Genomic DNA, 24,568 nt, shown 5'->3' with positions numbered 1-24,568 from the left:
TCCTTCTCTGTAACTCTAGTCCTTTATCAGCCCTATGGCTTTAATACAGTATTCATTTCAAAGGGGGCTCGCTGCCCGTTTATGGCCCTAAATAAACTGGAACAGGACAGATGTAGCCTTTCCAACCGCTGAGATAATTATGTTCCAACTTTTTGAAGGGGTGTGGGCAGGGTTTTATTTATTCAACCTTCTATTTCTTCCTCTGATATATTTTAAAGTCGGTTTTCACCTTAAAGCAATAATAACATCCCCCCAAGGGAAGTGAACAGTTATCGATCAGTTGTCAGATGGATTCTCCTCTGGGTGGCATGGAGCTTGGGGTACACGGTACAAAGAGAGACGTGGCTTTTCCGGCTACCTGCTCCAAACTGACGCCCAATTTCTCCTTTTCAAAAGTGATCGCGGTTCACAGCCTGCCTCAAGGCAGTAGTTTAATCACCTTGCTGACACAGAATTCCCTGCCAGGCTCCTTTACTTAAAGGGGGTTTGAATAAAATCATTAGACCAAGAAGTAAACTCACTGGTTAGGTCAGCTGCTTCTTCAGGGCGGTTAGTCAAAAATACTTCTGCAGGGTACTGAGCATGACTGGCATCGCATGGGAATTTCTGAGGGGTCGTTTGGAAACCGTTTTATTTAACCCAGATAACACATTTTCCTAACATATAAAAGCCAGCTGAATGTGGCCAAAGGGTTCCTGCGCTTTGGCAAATGCCTGTTAAATGGCTTCATTACCACTTTAATGGCCCTTTAACAGTTTCAATGATCTGCTACTAGGTCTCTGGAAGGCTTTTGTCACCGACTTGTGTAAAGTTACTCGGGGATTGTGGGGTTAGAAATTTTACACTTCCAGGAGGGGTTTGTTGCACTGACAGCTGGGACGCATCTGTAACGGTACAAGTTTGTCTGAAAGCAGAAAATTAGCAAACCCAAAGCACTGCTCTGCTGGTGCCTCTAGCACCAGCAGGCCACAGGGAAGAGAGCAAAGGGTGGAAGAGAGATTTTCTCAGGCAAACAAATACAATTGTCTTCTGTGAGTACCGTTTCTGACATGCTCAGGGAGCACTAAAACCTGAAATTTACCTGAAATGCCCCCCTTCATTGTTAACTGACAATATTATTGTTACGCAGGAATGATTTTCTAGCTTTATGTCTTTTTTTTTAAACTATATAAATAATCGAACCAAAGGGCAAAACATCCCCCAGCAAAATGAAGAAAACGGATCACACCTATCAAAACAAAGTGAGCCAGTCTGGTTCGAACTGTAGCATTGATTGTGAGAAAAATCAAATGATTAAAAGCGTTCACCATTTAATTCCCGTGAATATGACGAATAAGGTGAGACGGTATCCTATTTACTCCATACTGTGTTGGAAGAGGCTTATATGCAGGAAATGTCACGTTTTAGGGTTTCTTTCCCTCCGTTCCTGCTCTTTATTTTTCACACCAAATTGCGAATCTCCTACTTTATTCTAACTTTTCAGTTGTTACAATCACTACTTCGAAAAAGTCTATGCAAGTTAAAATGTAATAAACTCATCAGACAGTCAAAAGGAGCGGTGCACAGCAAGTTGTCTCCTGGGGATTGAAGGGGGTTTGCCCAGACAGCCCCAGTAGGGGTTGTGGAGGGATATGCTAATAAAGACTAGCCTCTCTGGACCAGCCTCCCATAACAACATGTATATATAAAGAGCCCCGTGCCCCAGAGGAAGGACACTTTGTCTCGCATCCCTAATTACTTAGGAACTTGCCCAAGAAAATTGCAGCGTGACTTGCTGAGCCTGGCTCGCTGCAGTCCAGACCAAGCACCGCTCTGTATTAGGGGCTGTAAAGATGGAGGTGATGGACAGTTGCCAGTTTTCTCCATCCGAGTTCTTCTATGACAGCTCCTGCATCTCTTCCCCTGAAGGCGAGTTCGGGGAGGATTTTGAACGGGGACTGGCTGCGTTTGGAGCCCACAAAACAGACGGCCCATGGTCCGACGAAGAGGAGCATGTCAGAGCCCCCACAGGGCATCATCAGGCCGGGCACTGCCTCATGTGGGCTTGCAAAGCCTGCAAGAGGAAGTCCACTACCATGGACCGGAGGAAGGCAGCGACCATGCGCGAGAGGAGGCGACTGAAGAAAGTGAACCAGGCTTTTGACACGCTGAAAAGGTGCACCACGGCCAACCCCAACCAAAGGCTCCCCAAAGTGGAGATCCTCAGAAACGCCATCCGGTACATCGAAAGCCTGCAGGAGCTCTTGAGAGAGCAGGTCGAAAACTACTACAGCTTGCCAGGACAGAGCTGCTCTGAACCCACCAGCCCAACTTCCAGCTACTCGGACGGGATGGTAAGAGGCGGACGTTTCGCTCACTCTTTAGGTTGTGAACGTGCCGACACAGGCAGGTTACTCCGTGACTGCTTTGTGGTCTAAAGGTAGAAGAGTGAAAAGGGGATGCGTTTATTAAGATCCCACGGAAACACTGAGTGCGCTTAGGAAATGGTCCCTTTCCAGGATGTAATTCACATGGTGTTCTGCACGCAGACAGCCTTGCGGTGCTGGGGGGGTGGGGGACTTCATATGTGCAAAGGGGGCAGCTTTGTTGCCCTGCAGGGGATGAAGCTAACTAGAAACCAAGCTCCTGGTTAGGGATCACAGCGTTCACCATTCAACGCTCGTCAATTCTCCTTCGTGTTTTGTAGCCGAGCTGTCACGAAACACCGCAGGGAAGGCGGAGAACTGAGACTAGGGAGTGAAGCCTTTGCTTCCCCACCCCCACCGCCCCCAGTAACTTTACAGTCTTCATGACAAAACTAGAGGGCAAGAGGGGAACCCACCCAGCTGAAGCCTGGCCCAGAGGAGCTGTTGATGCGTTTTTTCCCGAGCGCGTTTGCTCCATCGGTGCCAGGGAAAGTGTCCTCTTCCTGGCTCGCCTTCCTCCGGCTACCAAGCCATTCTCCACGGCTAACGCGGCGCACATTGCGGGTGGGTTCGCCTTTTGCCACGCTGCCCCTCAGCCACAGAGCCGCTGGGAACCGAGCTCGAGTAAGCCAAGGTGCCGGGGAAGGGCGAAGGCGCGGTGGGGTTTTAGGGTCCCCCCCCGGCTCAGGCCGTTGGAAGTCAGCGGGCAAAGTCGCCCCCCCCCGGGGTCGGTGCGCTCATTTCTTGTCTCTTGCAGGCTGAATGCACCAGCCCGGCCTGGCCCCAGCGGAGCGGCAGGTTTGACGCTGTCTATTGCCCGGACCTTCACACCGGTAAGACTGAACCCACTTCCCGGGCCAGCTTAGTAGCGCAGCTGCGCCCTGGGTAAGGCGGCATCGATGTAGCGCGCGAGGCACCATCAGCCATGAGTTTTCACGCTCCCGAGCTCTGCCAGCCAGTGATATTTACAGGCGATGGTGTGTGTTGCGTGTCGGCGCCTGGACTCCCCGGGGCTGGCTGGGGATATGTGCCTGGGTTGGAAATTAAATCGTAGCTCGTTAGTGAGTTAATGCACGTTTCTTGATGCATGTAAGGATTTACCGATCACTTTCGCCTTACTCTGTTCCACAGACAAAAGCACTACACTGTCCAGCTTGGACTGTTTATCCAGCATCGTGGATCGTATCTCCTCCCCCTCCGATCAAGCGACGCTGCCGCTTGGGGACACCGCCTCCCTCCCTGCAAACGCCAGCCTCGAGTCCCAGCCAGGCACCCCTAGGACCCCTCCTCATTCCAGGCTCATCTATCACGTATTATGAGCTCTGAGACTTGAAACCAACTCCCTCCACTGCTTTTACGTGGGGAGAAAGGCATCACACAAGGAACAGCCGCGCCTCTCGGCGAACGAGCTATGCACGTGGAATCCGGGCGGTTCAACCTGTGGATATAAAGGAGAAGCTTTTTAAACTGTATATTTGTGAATAATGTTGCCACGAGACGTATTTAACTAAAGCATTCTTGACACATTTTAGTACTTGTCTGACTTTTATTATATTGTTACCAGGCTAACTTTTTGGCGAGGGTAAACACTGTACTCAGTAAACAGAAGCGGCTTCCTGCAAAGTTTTTATAGCGATGCTGACATTATATTTTCATACTGGTATTTCTTAACTTTCCTGGGGCGAGGAGGCACTTTCATTCCACCTGAAACAGCAAAGCAAGGGAGAGCTCACTTGCAAACAATATTAAACATATTCCTCTCATCAGATACAAATGTATGAAATACACAGACAACATTGTTGCCTAATGCTGTATATTTTGTTATTTCCATGCATGGGATGCTTTTTGTTGTAAGCACGTCAGTATTTCTGGGGGGAGAAGGGGTTCTCAAAATAAAAGCAACTGAAATTGTCAAGGGCTGGGAATACACGGTATTCTGAAAAATCCTGCTATAAATCAAATGTGTTATTACAGAAGTAGTTCCTTTTGTGGTTCTTTAAACCAGTTCCAAATATTCAGGACTCTAGCCACTTTTTTATGATTGGTAGCTCTTCCATATGCTTACAAAATCTTTGAATTCACCAGGCTAATAATGGTATCACACATTGCACATTTAATCTAGAGGAATCCCAGACCCTTTTACAAACTAAAGCCTTGGGCCTGCAAAAAGTTAGGCTCACGTTTAACTTTAAGCCTGTGAATAGTCCCTTTGAGTTCGGTGGCACTACTCAAAGCACCTGCATACATGTTTGCGGGACTAGAGCATAAAGGTACAATGCAGCATTCCCTATGTGAGTGGCTCTTCCTCATGCAAGTAGGGATGTCCCTGGGACTACTCAGTAAGCAGGGGTTTGCAGGACAGGCCTTTAGATTACACATTAATAGCAGAGACCTGCTCCTATTGACATTAATTGCAATGGGAGCCGAACTGGGCCCCACCTCTGCAGTCCTTATTCTGGCAGACCCTCGCCCCCCATTTATTTCTGTGGGAGTAAGGGTGCAGTAAAAATTACAGGATTTGGCCTTAATACTACATTGTCAGTTTACCATGTGTCAACCGCATGATGTGGCTCTTATATTGTAGGCGGACTCATAGATGGGGGAACTAGGGGTGCTACTGTACTGTACTGCCCCTGTCTTGAAGTGGTTTTCATTATATACTGGGTTTACAGTTTGGTTCAATGGCTCTCAGCAATCCCACTATATAAATTGTTCCAGCACCCCTGGGCAGAATTGTACTGTCTGTGGCAAAGGACTACCAATGTAACAGAGTAGAAGTGGGCAGCATTGATAAAAACAAATTGCAAACTATCCCTTTTTTCTTGCAATGCCCAAACTACAGTTCACAAGGTTTACAAAACACATTATTTTGCCCACATTTTCTTTGTTCCACCTCATATGACGGAAATGCATGCATAATTCATAGATGGCAACAGAGTCACACGGCACTAGAAATCACCAGGCAGCGTTTGCAAAATTATGATCTTTTAAAAAAAATATTTCCTTTCATTTACTAGGTCGCTTCAGCGAACATGTTCTATGATGAAAACATTCCAGCCATTAGTAATGCTCTAGCTATAATCTAAGAATGTCTTCACAGTAACGTCCAGAAAAGAAAGATGGATTCTTTCAATAGTGCTCAAGAGTATCTAGCATGAGAAATTATCCTCTCAGTGTCAGGTCTCATGGACGAAAGGTGTGTAAGCTTTACTAGCATGGACTTATGGATATATTTGGCATATTCATGTTATTGTTAGCAATGGATGGCTCAGAGCACTAGTAATGGGATACAGAGCCTTTCATGTCTAGGGACTTGTCTACACTGCAGGCAGGCTGTGTGTTATCTCCTGCACCTTTGCCCAAACCCCCAAAGCCCTCAGACACTCATCCAGGGGAGTGTGGAGCAGAACACATGTTGACCAGTGACCCATTCTTACCTACTTTCCCACTTTACAGTGTGGCGATAGCAAAGGGGGTACCACCTGGCCTTGAGCCAACATAATCCTACACAGCCATTGCCACAATTCCCTGAACTTGTATCTTCTTGCCCTTCTACCTACTCACTTCTCACTTGCCCTCTGTGCACTGACAGCTACATGGCATTTAACCTGTCTTTTCCCATGCAGTTTAATTCAGTTTCTGCACAGCTCAGTCCAGCTCTGCCAAACAGCAAGAGGCCCGCCACAGAGCATGCCGCTAGCTAGATGGAGGAGCACCCCAGGGTTCTAGTTAACTGTTGGTGTGAGTACTCCAAAGATCATGATTTCATTCACAGCTCCAGCAATGTCCACTTCTATGAGACCATCTCAAAGAGGCAGGCAGAGCTGGGCACCCACCAGCCTGGTGTGTAGGGCTGGGAGTGTATCAAGCACCTGAAGCAGCTGGATTAAAAGCAAAGGAAGGGAGCAGCAGGTTGGACACTGAGCTGACAAGTTACTCTTTCTGTGATGAGCTGGACCCACTTGCCACCACCCTGAGCACAGAGGTCACCATCTTGCATGAGGGAGGTCTTGTTTACAAAGTGAAGGAAGGGGGAATAGCAGTGGAGGAGAGCCCAGTGGAGCCGGTATGAAACTGGAAGTTTAGCGTAAGCCCATGTGGGCAGACAGGCAAATGGCCATACTGAGGCAATTATCTGAGGGCCTGTTTGGGGAAAGACCTGTGGAACAGCCTGGAGAGGGAGTGGTACACAGCCAGGGGTCAGATCTGTGCGTGGTAAGTGCTGTCCACTATCTTTGTTAGTGTTGTAGGAAATTATAGTCTTAAAAAGGAGGAATTTCTTGGTTATGACCAATAAAATTATTGTTATGGAGGATATTGCATGCTGGTAGGTTGTGTTTAGCTTTGATTGAGGGGGGAAACGATGGCATTCACATAACCCTCCTTTCCTCTGTCTGTCCCTGCCGCCAGTCACATGGATGTGTGGTGGCGGGAAAATTACACACATCATTAGTAGCTATTTCAGAGTATCGTTGTAGTAAATGTTAGCAAACTATTTAAAGGACTGCAGGTCTGGCAAACATGAACACATATTTATAAATATATTGCTCTTTAGTAACCCAGTCACACCAATCTGATTATATACGTTTATACCTAGCCTATCAAACCATTGTCCCACATCTTTGTCCTATAGGAGACAGTATAGATTATAAATCACAGGGGCCACAAGATGTGACAAAGGTCCTTTTTTCCTCAGTGTCTGTCTCTCTTGCTCTGTCCATTTGCAGCAACCTGTCCTTTACAGGCAGGGGGAGGATGCGAGGATGGGGGAGCCGGGGGAGAACTCTGCTGATGGCAATTCTCAGCAGCCTATCACAGTATGCTGTTAATAATCACCTTAATTTTCTTCCACTCCTAGAAGGTGATGCTTGAAAATGTTTTATATATAAGGTACTGCAGCTTGTCAGACAGATTCCTTGGCAGGGCAAACTTGCTCTGACTGCCCTGGTATCTCACTCAACTTCTTCACTCAGGATATACTGTTCAATCACCAGCCACCACAAAACCCCCTTGGCATAGATATTTGGGTTTCCTCCACTCGCCTGGAAAAGCATCTCCTTTTCCCCAATCTTGTACTCGGGACAGGGTGATGTCCTGTTCAGCTTTGGTGGAATTCAGCCCAGGTTGGTAGAAAGTGTGACCAAAAATTATCACTTGATTGCTGTTTTGCATCTTCTCTGAAGTAAGCTGGTGAACTCAGTCTATTTCCCTTTGGAGATACCTCCTCACCATAAAAACTACCATCACACATGGCACTAACTGGCTGTTTCAACTAAGAGGCTAATGAGTAAATGTGTGTGGACTGACTTTACTTAACTATCCTGTTCAAGTTTGGTAGGATAGAGCAGGGACAGCTGCACTACTGACATGGGGCATGATCTGGCAAGTACTCTGTGTGCAGAGCTGCCACTGAACTCAAGTTAATTTTGGTTTACAGGACTGGGCCCTCACTTTGTGACTTTGGTGTATGTCATTTCTCTTCTCTGGGTCTCAATTTGCCCCTCCTTAGGTGGGGATAATAATGCACAAGTACTACCCAGGGAAGTTGTGAGTTTAAGTAATTATGTGTAAAAGTGCTTTCAGAGCCTTAGACAAAAGGGGATACAGCAGTACAAAGTGTTAATACCCTGTAATATCATTATGAACATTCCAATCCTTAAACTCTTTCAGTACCAGGTAAATGTTTTCAATCATGTGCAAACTTTTCTTAATATAAATTTAAAATTTAGGGTTAATGTATGATCACTTCCTCTCTGTACATTCAGTGAAATACTTTCAGAAAAACAGGAAAGTCACTGTTTTTATTTATAAGAACACTTCTCTATGTGGGTATCCCCGTACACGCCTGTTGTTACTTTGCTATGCAGATTATTGAGGCCAAATGAAAATATTTAGGTGAAAGGTAGTTCTAGTGTTCTGCTGATCATTTAACATGATGATTAAACAATTAGATAAGCTATAGAACATACTCTTTTACTTCTGCACTTTACTGACCTTGGCAAGTGACCTTCTTTCAAGTATGCCGTGCAACACTGACAAATCACATGTTCGTAATATACACCTCTCTTTGGCTAGCAGACATTTTAAGAGTGACAATAAAGGTCAACACCTTTGAGAACTAGCTCTTCACTTATTGAATGTGTAAAAGTATACAGCGTGCCGTACATTTGTTAATATCCTTAACAGCAGTAACATGCTAGACTACAATTGGAGGGGCATTTTATGAAGTTTAGGAGATCCAGATGCAGAGTTTAGCAGGCTTCTAAACAAAATGGTTATGAGTCCATCATGTATAATCCTTGGATATCTGACAGTGTTCTAATTTTTCCCACCCATGTGCAGAATGAATTTTGTTAAGTGCATCAATGTGAAGGTGATGTGTGACACATCACCTCCATAATGGTTCACAAAACAAAATTCATGTGGTTGGGGTGAGGCCGAGGGGTTTGGAGTGTGGGAGGGGGCTCAGGGCTGGGGCAGAGGGTTGGGGTGTGTGGGGGTAGGTGAGGGCTCCAGCTGCAGATACGGGCTCTGGGGGTGGGGCTAGGGATGAGGGGCTCAGGGCTGGGGCAGAGGGTTGGGGTGCAGGGGTGTGAGGGCTCCAGCAGGGGGTGCAGACTCTGGGGTGGGGCAGGGGATGAGGGGCTCAGGGTTGGGGCAGAGGATTGGGGTGTGGGGAGTAAGGGCTCCAGCTGGGGGTGCGGGATCTGGGGTGGGGCTAAGGATGAGGGGTTTGGGGTGAAGGCTGCCCTGGGGCTATGGTGGGGAAGAGAGGACTCTCCCCAGCTCTTTCTCCCCACAGCAGCACCTGGGATGGCGGGAAGGGGTGCCTCTCCCTGCCAGGGCAACTCTGGGGTTGGGGCAGCAGGAGAGACTTCTCTCCCACATGTCGGGGCTGGGTTGGGGCCAGGGGAGGGGTGCCTCTCCCAGGGCCACGGCAGGTCCATGCCAGAGCTGGACTGGGGCTGCAGGAGAGGCCTCTCTCCCACGGCCACAGCAGATCCAGGCCTGGGCTGGCTTGGGGCTGGAGCAGGGTCTCGTCTCCCATGGCCGCGGCAGGTCTGTGGCTTGGGCTGGGTTGGGTCCGGAGCTGGGGGAGAGGACTCTCTCTCGCTGCCGCAGGCCTGAGTACTTGCACAGTGCTTAATCGGCTGCTGCGCAGTGCACAGGTTAGTGGGAACTTCGATATCTGATGTAAAAAGGAGTATGTTGTGCCAGCAATGCCCCTCTGCCATGTACATTGGCCAAACCGGATAGTCAGTCTCTATGCAAAAGAATAAATGGACACAAATCTGACATCAGGAATTATAACATTCAAAAACCAGTCCGAGAACACTTCAATCTCCCTAGTCTCTCAATAACAGACCTAAAAGTGGCAATTCCTCCACAAAAAAACTTCAAAAACAGACTCCAACATGAAACTGCAGAACTGGAATTAGTTTGCAAACTGGACACCATCAAATTAGGCCTGAATAAAGACTGGTAGCGGTTGGGTCATTAGAAAACCTAATTTTCTCCATACTAATTTCCCCCTACTGTTACTCACACCTTCTTGTCAACTGTTTGAAATGGGCCACTCTCATTATCACTACAAAAGTGATTTTTCTTCCCTTGGTATCTTGCTGTTAATTGAATTGTCTCATTAGACTGACCTCCCACTTGGTAAGGCAACTCCCATCTTTTCATGTGCTGCGCATTTATACCTGCTACTGTATTTTCCACTCCATGCATCTGATGAAGTGGGTTCTAGCCCACAAAAGCTTATACCCAAATAAATTTGTTAGTCTCTAAGGTGCCACAAGGACTCCTTGTTGTTTTTTTGTTGTTGCTGTAGTCACGTTGGTCCCAGGATATTAGAGAGACAAGGTGGGTGGGGCAATATACTTTATTGGATCAATTTCTGTTGGTGAGAGAGACAAGCTTTTGAGGTTAGAAAGAGCTCTGTGTAAGCTCAAAAGCTTGTCTCTCCCACCAGCAGAAGTTAGTCCAGTAAAAAGGAGTGCATGTCACTAGATCTGAAGCCATTCCTAGAGCCTGTGGGATGGGTGGGAACAAGATTTAGAATTATTGGTCCCTTAGGAGTTTTGTTGTGAAGACCAAATTATGAGCATTCAAAGAGGAAAGGGATTGAAAGCAAGGCATTGAACTCCCTGTACAATCATACTGACAGCGTCCCCATTATTTTACACAAGGATATCCCCACAGGTTTGGAGGGACATGTTACTGTGGAAAGCAACACTCCCTGAGCTTCAACCAACCCTCCGTACCCCATGACATTACCTCTTAAGGCGTGCAAAAGTCCAAAGCCGCACAGGCATACAATGTCTTCACCTCACCCATTTGCCCTGTGGATGCCATTTCATCTCAAATGAAGACAAAATGTGAGCATGTTTTGCTGTATTTCTGCAGTTTTCCTGACCTTCATCCAATATATTGAAGGGCATGATCCCGTCATATTTTTGTAAAAAATAAATAATATTGTATTTGGGTATTAGCTGGACCTCGCTGAAACAAACTTTCTGCTTCAAGTCTTTTTAATCAGAGGTTGTTTGTTTAGGACTAAAATTCATCTTTTGTTCTTGCTTTGTGTTAAGCAGTGTTCAGAAGAATTTAAGCAGCTGTGCATGTTGCTCTGTGAATAACTTCTTTTACCTTTGGACTACTGATTCAAAGCCTATCAGAGTTCTCCAGTGAAAATGAATTCTCTGATCTTAGTTCAGTTCCTAGTCCAGAGCAGATCCAAACACTCACTGCAGAAATGACAAAACTAACGTATGGAACATGACAGCCACGCTCTGATTTGTGACATGACTGGTAAATACTACACAAGAGAGCACAAGTTCTACACTGTGATGTATCAACACCTGTAGTTACTGTCCATTTCAAATTAATGTTTAGGATTAGTGTGAGAAGCAGTTCTTTACAAGAAGGTCGTGGTGTATGGATCATTTGCCTTCACTGGTGTGATGAGAGTATTGGAAGTACTGTTCTAAAAATTTATACTTCCTGGAACTAACTTGCCACTGTCAGAAAAGTTGCTAAGTGGGTCTTATATGTCTTAGTTCTAGGAAATACTGCCTCTTCTGGGGGTTGTATTTCTGGGAATTTCCATCTATGTGGTGTACAAATTTGGGTGTGTGTACTCTAGCGAGCACTTGTGGTGCTTGCTTTAGTTAAGGTTGAAAAATAATTTTCATCAGCATGTTTTCAATCACTCATAACTTTCTTAAACTTTGATCATCTGAGTTGACATTTTCCATGCTTGGAGGAAAGTGAGAGAAAAAACTGTTTAACTTTTTAGGAATTATGTGTATGAAAATACACATTTTTCACCTTGAAAAAAAAATCACTCCCCTCCCCCCCCTTGTCCCCTGCCAACAAGGGTAAAGCTTAAAAGTGGCAAAACTTTGAAACTCAAAACCCAGTATGTCATTACTTCCTAGTGAGTAGTATGTGCTTTGCTATATTGCAAAGAATTTGGCTATCGAACAGCAAAGTTATGCGTATTAGGAAATGTGCACGTGAGCCAAAGAAAGTTTTTGTGAGCAATGACAACTTTTGATGCAAACATGCTGGCTTTAAGCCATCATAACTTTAGAAGGCTTGGACTGATTGTCCTCAAAGAAGGCTTAATGTTTAGGTCTCAATCAGGTCTACAAAAGAAGACAAGTTTGTGAATGCTAGCATCAGTGGTTTGAGTGTGTGGTAGTACAGTGCTCATTTGATACACAGAGTGGAACTATTCTCCTCAGTATACAAAGAAGATCACTATGGATCACTCCACAAGACTGGAATCTGGGGCCCTAGGCACACCACAACATACACCATAGCATATTGCTCTGTGAAGAACCTCTTTTCCCTCTGGGATACTACCCAGAGAGGCCAGGGCAGTGGCATGGCAGCCCTTCCCGCCTCACCCCACCCCAGGGGCAGCGGGGCCCCCTTTGGAGCAGTACTTACTCCAACACCTGGGGTTTATCCGTCTGAGTTGGTGGTCTGGGTTCATTGCACTCTTCTCTTCCTGCCACACAGAGATATGTTGGAGTGGTGTTGGTGGGACAACCCAGAGTAGTAACTCTTGGGCTTAACTCTGATGTTTCTTATGTTGCACCTCTCAGAGGTGTAAAGTTGTCTTCAGAATCAGGAAGATGCTTCTGCATCAGTTATACTCAGCTTATGTTTTCTTCACAAGCTGGAGGGCTGGACATATTTTATTTAAATGAAAGCTGAAATTCTAATGCAAGGACATGACTTCAGGAGCTGGGGCTCTGACTCTCTGTGAAAGGAACACTACTATACTGCCCTGGGTGATTCCCTTGCTGTAGCTTGGCATGTCACCAGGGTGCGTGATGACAACCTAGTGAGTCAAAGGCATCAGACTGTATAGGCCTGCTAGACTGCCGCTCTTACTTTATGGGGTTGCTCTTTGTTTCGTTAATCTTTTTCCACTAACATGCACATGTTTTGCATTCATTTTGTTTTCTATTAAGGAAAAAGACTCCCTGCAAACAACTATGCTAAGAGATTGTTAAGGTTCTACTATGAAACACTTTAAAGTCAGGAAGTGCAAAAGTTAAGCTGGAGCATGGTGTGCTTGTGTGTCTGCATTATGATAAAGAACCAAATCATGGATTACACCAGGGATGAATTTAGCCCACTGCCTTTAACAATGTGATTACACATTATTTCATAAATACTAAACTAAGAATAAGTTCTCAAATCATATTAACAAATTATTTCTACATCAGACACATCTGTGTCTACCTGAGTGTAAAGCACGCACCAGCAAATAAACAGATGTTCCACTAGGGGGCCAGATTCAAGTGTAATATCCATATTACATATCCATATCCGCAGCAGGTCTCCAAGGTGAACAGCCTCTGGCTTGTTAGAACAATGTAGGTAAGGGAAGTTGGCAAGCTGGATCCGTAACTTCGGGATAAGGATTGGCTCTAAGGGCTGGGTCGGTCGGGCTGGGGCACGAAGCGGGCTGGGCGTGAGCCGCGGCTGGACAAGGCGCCGCCCTCTCCCGGGGGGGCAGCGGCGACTCTGGACGCAAGCCGGGCCCTTCCTGTGGATCGCCCCAGCTGTGGCAGGCGTCACTCGCCTCTCCCCCTCTGTGGGGATGGGGGGGGCCGGCGTTCCGCCTCGGCCGGCACCTAGCAGCTGACCTAGAACTGGTGCGGACCAGGGGAATCCGACTGTTTAATTAAAACAAAGCATCGCGAAGGCCCGTGGTGGGTGTTGATGCGATGTGATTTCTGCCCAGTGCTCTGAATATCAAAGTGAAGAAATTCAGTGAAGCATGGGTAAATGGCAGGAGTAACTATGACTCTCTTAAGTAACTATGACTCTCTTAAAGTGTTCTACTTTGGGGAGTCGGGCTCTTGAGGCAGGAAGAAGCAGCTTCTTTGAGGAGGGGGGTTGTCTCCTCCCGAGTGGCTGGGGCTCTGGCTGGATAAGGAGGTTGCACCTCTCCTCTTGAGGTTCGCTGATTCTCTCACTAGTCTGCACCGTTTAGGGGAAAAAGACATGGTTCGCCACTGATCCTCCTACTCTGGTCTAGTTACTGGGGCAGCAAGAATAACAGATCCTTAACCTTCCCGCGGTGCCCGCCGATCGCCACCTATATGGTGCTGGCCAAGAGGATCTGCTGCCCTGCCCCACAGGGTGATTGGGCTGGAAAACACCCTGTGGGAGAAGCCAACACTTTGGTGTTGAAAAACAATATGATGGCCGAGCCTCCGGGTTCGCAGCAAACCGCCCTCCATTGCGTTGAGAATTGTGGGGTTCTCTTGAACTACCACCTACACCCACATACTCTCCAGAGCGGGAGGCGACAGTTGCTCTTCGAATGTAAAGGGTTGGAAACCGGGAAACTCCAGACCCTGAAAAGATTAGCTAAGTCTCCAGACGCTGTTGCCTGGGAAGGTTCTGATGACCACTGTTCCATGAGGTCCTTTCCCTCATGCGATGTCTTTCTCCATTTTCCTACTGTTCTTGTCCAATCTATCTACCCGCCCGCCTCCAAGGGATTCTCGTAATTATTATATTAATCACGCTCGCTGTCACCGAACTTGACACTGGTTGGACGGGCCACCTGGGGTTTGGAACACCCCGAATAACCTGGAAAAGAAACCCGCATGGGTTTGTAAAATAGCCAAATGCCTTGTCATCTAATTAGTAATGCGCATGAATGGATGAATGAGATTCCCACTGTCCCTACCTACTATCTAGCGAAACCACAGCCAAGCGAACGGGCTTGGCAGAATCAGCGGGGAAAGAAGATCCTCTTGAGCTTAACTCTAGTCTGGCACTGTGAAGAGACATGAGAGGTGTAGAATAAGTGGGAGGCCTCCGGGCCACTGGTGAAATACCATTACTCTTATCGTTTTTTCACTTACCCGGTATTAGAAACACTCCTACTCCACTTGATATCAACAATGATCCTCTATTACCCCATTTAACTTTTCTGTATCTGTTGTAGGTGGTTGAAGTAAGTTTTTCTATGTAGTATATGTAGTTTTTACATGACTCATGTTCCCGAACTCCCTCTTTGTTCCCTGTAGATTTGAATGAATCTCTGTTGAAATAATGTTTCAGTTTGAGGGGTAGTTCTTTTGACCGAGTTGCAGTTTTGAAGCGTCTGTATATTGATATAATACCATGATTTTGACTGGATTGTCTTAGGCCATGAAAACGGTGGGTAAAATTTTCAAAAGTTCCTTAGTAATTTAGGAGAATAAATCTCATTTTCAAAAGTGATTAGACTTTTAAGAATCTAAGTCCCATTGACTTTCAGTGAGAGTTAGGCTTATAAATCCCTTAGGTACTTTTGAAAATTTTACCCACTAAATCATTGTTGTCACCAGATGCCACCGGTGTGATGCTCTGCTCTGTTCAATGTTGATAACAGTTGGCTGCATGCATGTGTTCCCTCTGTGTGCTGCCCTGGCTCTGCGCAGATCGCTGACACAGCGGACCCTGAGAGAACCCCCAATGACCACAGACTCCGATAAGGTACGAAGGCACCTGGCCAGGTTTATTGTCAAACAAAGCACAGTAATAGTTTCCCGCAGACTCTACAGAACATACTACAAATATGTGCCCCCGACAATGGACCAGCTCAGTCCGTGGCTGGATTCTCCACGGCCCCCTAGGCCAGACAAAGACAACCCTTCAGGGGTACATTTTTATACACAGGTACAAACAAGTTACACATCACTCCCGACGTATAGAGGTGCAACCCCTCTACATGTTAGGGTGCCGCTTCTCACCTTGCACATTTTGGTTCAAACAAAACAACTCTATCCATCATATTACCCTCCTCCCCCTGTCTTTAGGATGGGTCAGCATGTTCCTTGTTATCTATGTGAAGTGTGCTAATACCGGAATGTTCTGGTATCATCCTGGCACATGTTTATATTACTAGGGCTTAGTACCTTTTAGATATGTGTATATTTGCAACATCAGCATTCTTCTTGCCAGCTCCTGTGAGCAGGGCCTCCCTCAGGCTCATAGCTTAACTTTGCTTTATGTTAGCAAAGTCTTGGCCATTACTTGAGTTCAGGCCTTAAGTTTCATACCGGGCCTTTGATACAAGGGTTTATGTTTCAGGGCCTCATCTTACCCCAAAAGTTTACAGGAGCCTTGTATGTTCAGAAAGGCTGCAGCACTCCAATTTCATTGCCTATGGAAACTGCAGTATTGCCAACCACAGGCGGTCGAAATCAGAGTCAAGCCCCCCAAAATCATGAGAGTGACCAAAAATCATGTGATTTTAATGATAATAATGTTTTTATTTGCCTATTGTTTTGTGAGTCTTTAGAGTTCACATTTTCAAGCTTTTCTCTGCAACCATGAAGACTGGAAACTTTCTCTCCCTCCACTCCCCTGGAAAGCTGAGATTCGGAAGTCACCCCTCGAGCTGGTTGAAACTCAGAATTTCTGTTCTTTGGGAAATTCTGATATTTCAAAAAAGTTTTCGTTCCAATCCAGAATGAGAACTTAAAATGCTGACATTTTGCATTGCAAGGAAATTCTGAAAGTTTTTGTTTAAGCAAAATTGAATTGTTTCAGTCTGATTTTTTTCAAAATGAAACAGAGCAGCTGGCTGCCCTGCCTCCCTGACAGCCAGAGACTTCCTGGGCTGCTCCTGATTCCAGGAGAGTCCCCCAGAGTTGAGATCAGCCTAGGGAGTCCCTCACCATGGAGAAAGGAGCCTGGAAACCCCAACTCCAGCCATGCAGGGGGATCCTGGAAGCCCTGAGAGCACAGGCTCAAGCCTAGACTTCCAAGGCTTCCAGCACTTTCAGACTTCCTGCCTCCAAGCGGGGATCCTGGAGGCCCTGGGGTTCCTGACCCTTGCCAGTTTGTGTTATGCGGCTGCCCCAGAGCTGTGGACCCTTGCAGCCCACCAGGTGAGCTGGCAGGAAACCATGAAGATTTTTGGTGGAAGTTTGGAAGTTCGTCAAACCCGTTATGTCTCTGCGAAACATTTCACGCCTGGCAAATCAACATTTTCAGATGAAACCCTATTTTGTCAGAATATTTCCAAACCTCTCTAGTCACCACATGACTTTGTGGACCTGGGCTTTAAGAAACACTGTGCGACTCATGAGAAAATTGTAAAAGTTAGCTACATTGACTGTGGCACCAACAGAGTGCAAGAAACACCTCAGTGAGCCACATGTACCTGCAAGTTGCATACCAGAGAGTTAGATGCCCTGATATGCCTCTACATGCCATCTGACGGGTAGCAGGAAAAGAGGAATATTGTCGATGGAGATTGGGTATGTCAAAACCCTTGCCATATACCTAGGCTGACTGTTATGCAAATATCTGGGAGTCCAATATAGTATCCTGGAAAATATAAGTTAAAATGTGAATAATACTAACATATTTGATTAGTGGAAATGTAACCTGGTTAACCCCATGCCTCTGGGAAAGTTACTGTCTCTTTAAATGGTGGTGCAGCTTGGAAGCTTAGGCTTGGAGACAGTAAAAGGAAGTGGGGGACAGAAATGGGAGGAGAGTAGCCACATGCCCTAGAAGGGGCAGCTCAAAAGAAGGCAAGAGGTGCAGGATTCATGGGTGAGAGAGCTGGGAAGGAGTTTGATAACTGAAGATCCTCATGCTAAGCATGAAGAAGGAGAGAAACTGTGAGTAAACAAAGCCAGAGACAGCTGTACCCTCCCACAGCCTGAAATGCGCATTTTTCACAGTGGAAAAAAATGTCTCATTTGTTTATCACCAGGGTAAAATTCAAAAGTGGCTGACCTTCAAAACATGAAACTTAATATGACTATGTCTCCTAAGGAGCAGTGTTTACTTTACAAACAACCTGGCTCTCAAATAAACTTACAAACGTGTGAAAATGTGCTGTAATATGTGACCCAAAAAGAAAATGACCAAGGATTCTCTGGAGCTGTGGTCTTACCAGCTTATTCCAATTAGCCATGGAAAAGAGACCTTTTCCCAAATATTAATAGTATTTGTTCATTCTACCCATGACTTTTCTGTAGCGCCTGTCACCATAGTATGTGGGAGGCATTGGGGGAGTGTATGCATTGTTTTTATGTTTGATTTAGTAGGTTTCCTTTCAAGCATTTAGTAACTACAGCTACTAACCAAACGAGAGAAAACGTCCCCCAATAAAAGTGTATACACCTAGCGCCAGGTATGGAGTAGGAAACCACAAATCTAGTTCTAGCAATTGGTGGAAAAATGCCTCCTATAAAGGGGGAAGGTTTATCAAACCCACTTACCCAACTCTGCTGTAGCAGATACTCAAATGCCACATTTGGGACATGGAGTAGGACTGGGATTTATGACAATGAGTAGGATTTATTTCAAGGTTTAATGGTGCTATACCTTGTCTTGTAAGTAAGGGACTTCTTTAAACTTCTCAGGCTAAATCCTGAAATCCTTCATCTGGCAATACCCTAAGTTCTGTAAAAACATTTTTTATGTTATTACAAACTATACAAGGAGATTTTTTAAAGCGCTAGAAAAAATCCATGAAGTCTCTCATATGTAGAACTCGTGCTCTACTTAAATGAGCCATGCTCTGGAGTTTAGCCATTGAAAATTTCACATGATCCATTTACTATGAAAGTTGAGCACACTGAAAAGGAGTTTATATATTTTTATGCCTCCCCTTGCTTTAATATGTTATGCAACTTAGTGATACCTTACTCCATCATATAACTTCTGTGAAAGAAAGAGCTCTATTTTTACTACTGCTCTTTATTCTGTGAAATTAATCTGTGTGTAAACATGGGTTTTCTATTTTTGCAATGGAAAACTGAAGACTTTTGCTACATGTGTATGTATGAAAATATCTATAAGACCTACGTTATGAGCTGCAAATGGAGTTTAATATATCTGTTCCTCTACATCAACTCTGTTCTTTTTTTAAAATAAATCATGGTGGTAGTTAGACCAAATTTATACCAGGGATAAATCTGGCCCTGTATACCTAACCCTTTGAATTTAATGCAGTTGTACCAGGGAAAATTCAGCTGGCAATGTCTAGAGTACAGTTACAGTATATTGACTTTTCTCATGCTGCACAAATGGACTATATATGTGCTAAGCAGTAAGGTGATATTTATGATGATTGAGGGCTGACCTAAGATAAAATATTAATAGCCCCAATGCCTGTGGTATCTGGAACTGTTTCCTCCTTTTAGAAGTGGGGAGGCATTATCACTGCCACAAATATGGGTGGATGTCTGTCCCACAACTCCACAGAGCCCCAGGATACTGATGGATACCAAGGGCCAAGCCCATGGATCTCAGAACTTCAACACAGAGGGCTTGCACCAGTGCACTTCTTTGTGTGTCTCCTTTTCCCAATGGAGGTACAGCACCCTAAGGAGACATTTGGCCTCTGAATCCTCCTACTGTAGCAGGAGCTATGGATTGGATTTTTTCTGCTCAGAAAGCCACAGGGCTCTATTAGAGCACCCCTTGGGGACCAGTTGCTCCACCCCCCCCCCCAAATCTGTGGAGCTCTGAAATGTGCAGACTAGGCACAGAGGGGAGTGTGTAGGGTTGGGGAAAACACTCCACCCTCCTGTGGACTTAGGGCACTTTGTGTCCTAATTCCTACTTCTCTGCTGCCTTTCTGGCCATGTAATGGAGGGGAACACAGTTCTCTGATTGCAAAGATTTAGGATCCTCTTCTCATCTTTCTAGTTCAGGGACCAGATCCTGAACTTGGCAAAATTCTCACTGACTAAAATGGCCCCAGCCAGTTCAAAAATGCGGCTAAACCTGCAGCCACAGGGAGACTCCAGGTCAAGAGGACCAGGAGGTGAAATGTTAGTGTGAGGTTCACATAATGACTGACAAGGCCTCAGCTCTGTGGTGTTCTACTGACACATTCTCATTCTCCAGGGAGCTCAGATTTTCATCACAATCCAGACTGGGGCATACTGAAGGTTCATCTCCTCCTTCTGTGTAACAGGCAACCTGCAGTCACTCTTTCCTCCACAGAGCCACACACTATTTCTAGACATATGTAGTGTTTCTCCCGCCCTGGTGAGAATAAACCCCTTCCAGGCTGGTGTGTGAGGAGTTTAGAGCAGATGGGGCTGGGGAGGTATCGGGAGGAATAGAAGTTATACCCTGAGTCAGTGACTCTCATTCTGGGCTGCCCTTCTATGCCACTTTTGTGGGGTAAAGATGACAGAAAACTGCTGGACTCCAACAGGGGTTCCTTGGGCCAGTCCAGTCCTATGCCACCTCCCCTCCACACCTCACAGCACCTGGGGTGGGGTAGGGTTTTGCTAGAGCACTCTGTGCTCTGGGCTGCAGAATAACACATGGTGGCTGGGGGAAGCCAGCATAAGTTAGAGCAGCCCCAGGTGATGGGAGCTGGGAAGGGCTCCAGCCAAGCCCAAAATTCAGAAGAAGCAATGGTGCTTTGCAGTCATATTTACCACCACTATCTCCCAGCCTGACCCTCCTAAGCTGTGCATCCTGACAGGCACAGCTCAGAATCAAAATGAAGGAGTACAACTTGAATGGCTAGGCAGACTTGCCCAAACTATCCTTGTCAATGGCTTGCGTAAAGACCATCAGACAGTGTGACAAACTGGGAAATATCTGTATTGATTTTTTTAAGACTATGGTACACACCTGGGTATGTTTATGATGGGTTCCTTGCTATGGGGTTAGATCAAAAGGATTGTTAGGGGAACCAAGCAGGAAAGGGGTAAAACAATGACACACATAAGAGGCCCAGAGAAAACAGTGGAAAAACTGTTTACTGGGGAATACCACTAGCTGGCTCTGACCAGGCCAAGAACAGTTTACTGTTGTTAAGGCTAGGATCAAAAGGAGGATAGAAAACATTACAGGACCCCAGACCTAGGAAAGCATGGGGGTTGAGTGCATGGCCGGAAGTTGTCCAGCGACTGTCAGCTAGAGCTGACGGGGTAGCAAGAAGAAACACAGAAACAGCATGCTGCAAGCTGGACAGTCTGCTTCCCAAGTTAAAGATGTGGGTTAGCTGGGCTGAGGGAAATTTATGAAAGCTGCCAAGGGAAGATTAAGCTGTAACACAGAGCCAGGCATATAGGCCTTTTATTGTTTTTACCCTTTGATTTATGTGCTTTGTACCTTCGGGGGGAATGAATTCATAATGCTTTGTTTTGAAAATTCTGGTTTTGAGTTGGTTTAACCACCTTGTTGGTCATAGGTCCCCAGAGTGAGAGGGCTTATGGATGCCAAATGCAACTGGCTGTCTGGTCAAGTCAATACAACTGGGAAAAGGGGGCTGCAGCCCAGAGACCCAGTCTGCGTGGCTACAATGAGTGGTTCCACCCAGAGTCTGTTGCAGGAAGCCAGGCCTGTCACCTGAGGGGAGCACCAGAGAGGGACTAAAGGGGATCCAAGGTGCTATTCTCACAGTAACCATGACACAGTCCACAGACCATAGGGTGAGGTCTCTATCTCTGCTTGACCAGTGACTAGCATAATGGGGCCCTAATCCTGACTGTGGCCTTTCAGAGAAGCTGGAATATAAATACAGAATAATAATGATACATCTCCAGGTATACAGATGATGCTTTTTTGCCTATGATCCAATCGTGACTTATTATCCTTGTGTTTCTAGAGTCAAGAGTCACTGAACGGAATTCTGCATTAACACCTACCTACTGCTCAGAATTCAGAGCACTCCATCACACCCCATCCCCCCCTTGTGAGGTGTAAATCCAAATAAACTTTTGCCCACAAACTTTTTGGAGAGTAAAAAAGGGTTGGAGATTGGACACAAGAGTGTTTTTAGTAAACATAAAACATCTTTTTTATATTTTAATGAAATTCTTTAGTGTTTTGGTGGCTAAAGGAGTAACTTATTCTGTAATTCATTTATAGTTGAAAATTTAAGGGTTGTTTTGGTTGTTTTTTGTTTTTTAAATTTGCTCCAACTTCAGAGGAAGAATTTTTAGTCTAGAGAGACAGTTCTCATCAGCCTGTTTCTGTTCTGGCTCAGCAGTCAGATGGGTGCTTGGATACAATGATGAGAGCCATAGAAATGGATACAAACTGCTCCTGGTGTGGAAGTGAAAAAAGCTGAATTCTATTCCTCAGTTTGATGTTATGTAGAGGCAGGTGTGAATCTGAACATCTCTACCTCAGCTCATCCTTCTTTAAAAATCAATTTCCTTTATATAAACAAATATAAAAAGCACAATATAATAAAAGGGGAGGAGGAGAGACTCTTCCATGGATTTAATTCAGACTAGCTTAGTAGAAATCAGTTGAAAATTCCAGCTGGTTCCATTTGGCAAAGTTTTGGAACAGAGCAACCGGGCTACAGCTTCCCCAGTAGATATCAAAAGAGGCCAGTTGAAGGGTTCTAATAGAGGGTATTATAACTTCTATTAGGGTACCTCATGGATCATGTGCCTGATCCAAAGCCCATGTTGATTAGTAGGCATCTTTCAACTGACCGTGATGTAGAAATCATCTTTGTGTTCTATTGGGTGGCCAAGATTTTATTTTGCCAAATAGAACAGAGAGGTAATTTTTACTTGGTATTCCATGGATGAAATGATTGTGTGTGTGTGTGTGTGTGAGAGAGAGAGATCAATAGCAGTGCACAGGCCCTACCTTTCAGGAACAGAGCCATTTAAAGTTACAAGCTGTGTGATTCATTATATTAAGAACATTAATTCTACAATCACAACAATTGTGCACAGCATTTTTCATTAAAACAGTTCCCACCCCAAATGATACACTGTCCTAAATAACCCAATCACAGTCTTACTAAACAATCTGTAGAGAAAAAGTAAAATTCAGAGGCTCCTAAATAAGTGACCTGATTTTGCAAAACTGCTGAGCGCCTAATAACTTCTGTTGCTTTCCATGGTGGATACTGGGTGCAAGGCACTCTGGAAGATCATTTATTTAGAGTCTAACTTGAAGCTCCTATTTTTGAAAATCTTAGCCTTCATCTTTATAGTAAACATCAATATTCAATAAAACCAGGGTGAAGTGTTTGATAATTACGTTTGTTTTTCTTGCTTACTTTTCAAAACAAAATTTGGGGAAGTAGGTGGACGAGGATCTTTAAGTACCTGTAGGATTGTGACCTAAGACTTAAACACATGCTTAACTTTATGCACCTGAGTACTCCCTTTGGAGCCAAAGGAAGTATTCATGTGTGTAAAGTTAAGTATGTGCATACGGGCATGTAGGATCAGGGCCTTAATCAATAAGGAGGATGAGATCTCTCCTTACAACTGAAGTGATCTGTGAGGAGGATGGAAAACACTGTATAAGTTGTAAGTATTATGTGTTTGTTTGTTTAAGCTGATGGTCTGGAAATCTATCTTCGTATGTGTGACCTACTCTTCTGCCCTAGATTCATTTTTTCATTATAAATTAATCCTGGAATGTTGGAAGCCCTAGATTTATATTTTCATTATAAATTAATCCTGGAATGTTGGAAGCAAATGTCTCTCTCTACCAAAACTTTCCACAGAAGCAGCATTGATCATGTTGCTGCAGGCGTTTGTTTCTGAAGGCTCCAAAGCCTCACTGGAAAAGTTAGAGGAGTTGTCTGTGATAGACTATATTAAAAATGGGTGAAATTCTGCTTGCCTTACTCACGTGAGTAGTCCTGTCATTTGACCTTGAAGGTGACCCCAACAAAAGCCATTGGGGCACTCCTACTTACTGCTCTTACTGTACAATAAAATCACATGGTTATTAAATATTTTGCTATAATTTTTTGTGCAGTGAGTGTTCCTTGCTTCTGTTCTTGCTTGTTTTCCAATGAAAAACAGCGATTTGGAACCCATTGGTAAATTTGGTCCTCAAGACTCCCTGCATTTGATAAATGTCAGAACTACGCAGATGAGCTGCTTTAACTGTAACAATCCTGATGGCTTGGCCAAGTCACTGAGAAGGCCGGCATTAGAGGGTAGCAAGCAGGGCAATTGCCTGGGGCCCTGCACAGCTAAGTTACATCATATCTACAGAGTCACTGTGGGTAAATGTAGTGTAAGCATTACAGTAATTTAATCTGTAAAAGTGGAAATAAATCACTCTAAAGCAGCGGTTTTCAAACCATGGGGCATGCTCCTTAGGGTGGCACAGAGGAATGTTTGGCAGGGGGGAAGTGGCGACACCAGGCGGCTTGGGCTTCGGCCCCGAACGGCAACACCAGGCGGCTCGGGCTTCGGCACCGGGCGGCAGGGTGGGGGCCCACTCCTTGTTTCTGCCCTGGGCCCCAGCAAGTCTAATGTCAACCCTTGTATCTGATGATATTGCAATCTGGAAGCTGTTGAGCTGTGAGATTAGAACTGCTTCATACAGCAAATTATTCTAAATAGCTATGTACATATATCTGTAAATGTGTACTTTGCAATAACATAGCTCTTTTGAACAACTGTGAAAACTATGGTAGTCTCTTTGAAAACACTAGGTCCTGATCACCCCTGCAATTTCCAATAAATTACCACTCTTTGGTCAGTCAGTTTCAGAAGGGTTAATCCCACTCAAGTGGATTAAGGATGCTCTGCTTGGGTAGCAGGGTGGTTAGGGGCTTTATAAATAGCTGGGTGGATAGACTTCAAGTTTTATTTTCCAAATAGAAGATTTTTTTGGAGGCTGGTCCTGGATTGATTTCAGTGTAGTTCTGT

At 45.2% G+C, this 24,568-nt stretch overlaps 1 protein-coding gene across 2 annotated transcripts; it reads left to right on the top strand.

Moving 5' to 3' along the window:
- The first annotated feature begins 1,832 nt into the window (after positions 1-1,832).
- MYF5 (myogenic factor 5) lies at positions 1,833-4,203 on the top strand. Of its 2 annotated transcripts, XM_074951330.1 has the most exons (3): positions 1,833-2,333; positions 3,163-3,238; positions 3,537-4,203. In XM_074951330.1, the coding sequence occupies exons 1-3, from the start codon at positions 1,833-1,835 to the stop codon at positions 3,722-3,724; spliced, it is 765 nt and encodes a 254-aa protein (XP_074807431.1). In that variant the 3' UTR covers positions 3,725-4,203. The 2 variants fall into 2 exon arrangements, with proteins under 2 accessions (XP_074807431.1, XP_074807439.1); XM_074951338.1 differs by lacking the exon at positions 3,163-3,238.
- The last annotated feature ends 20,365 nt before the right edge of the window (positions 4,204-24,568 follow it).

This window comes from Natator depressus, chromosome 1 (assembly GCF_965152275.1).
Source record: "Natator depressus isolate rNatDep1 chromosome 1, rNatDep2.hap1, whole genome shotgun sequence".
Lineage (NCBI taxonomy): Eukaryota > Metazoa > Chordata > Testudines > Cheloniidae > Natator > Natator depressus.
This window is presented reverse-complemented; position numbering and strand designations above follow the sequence as displayed.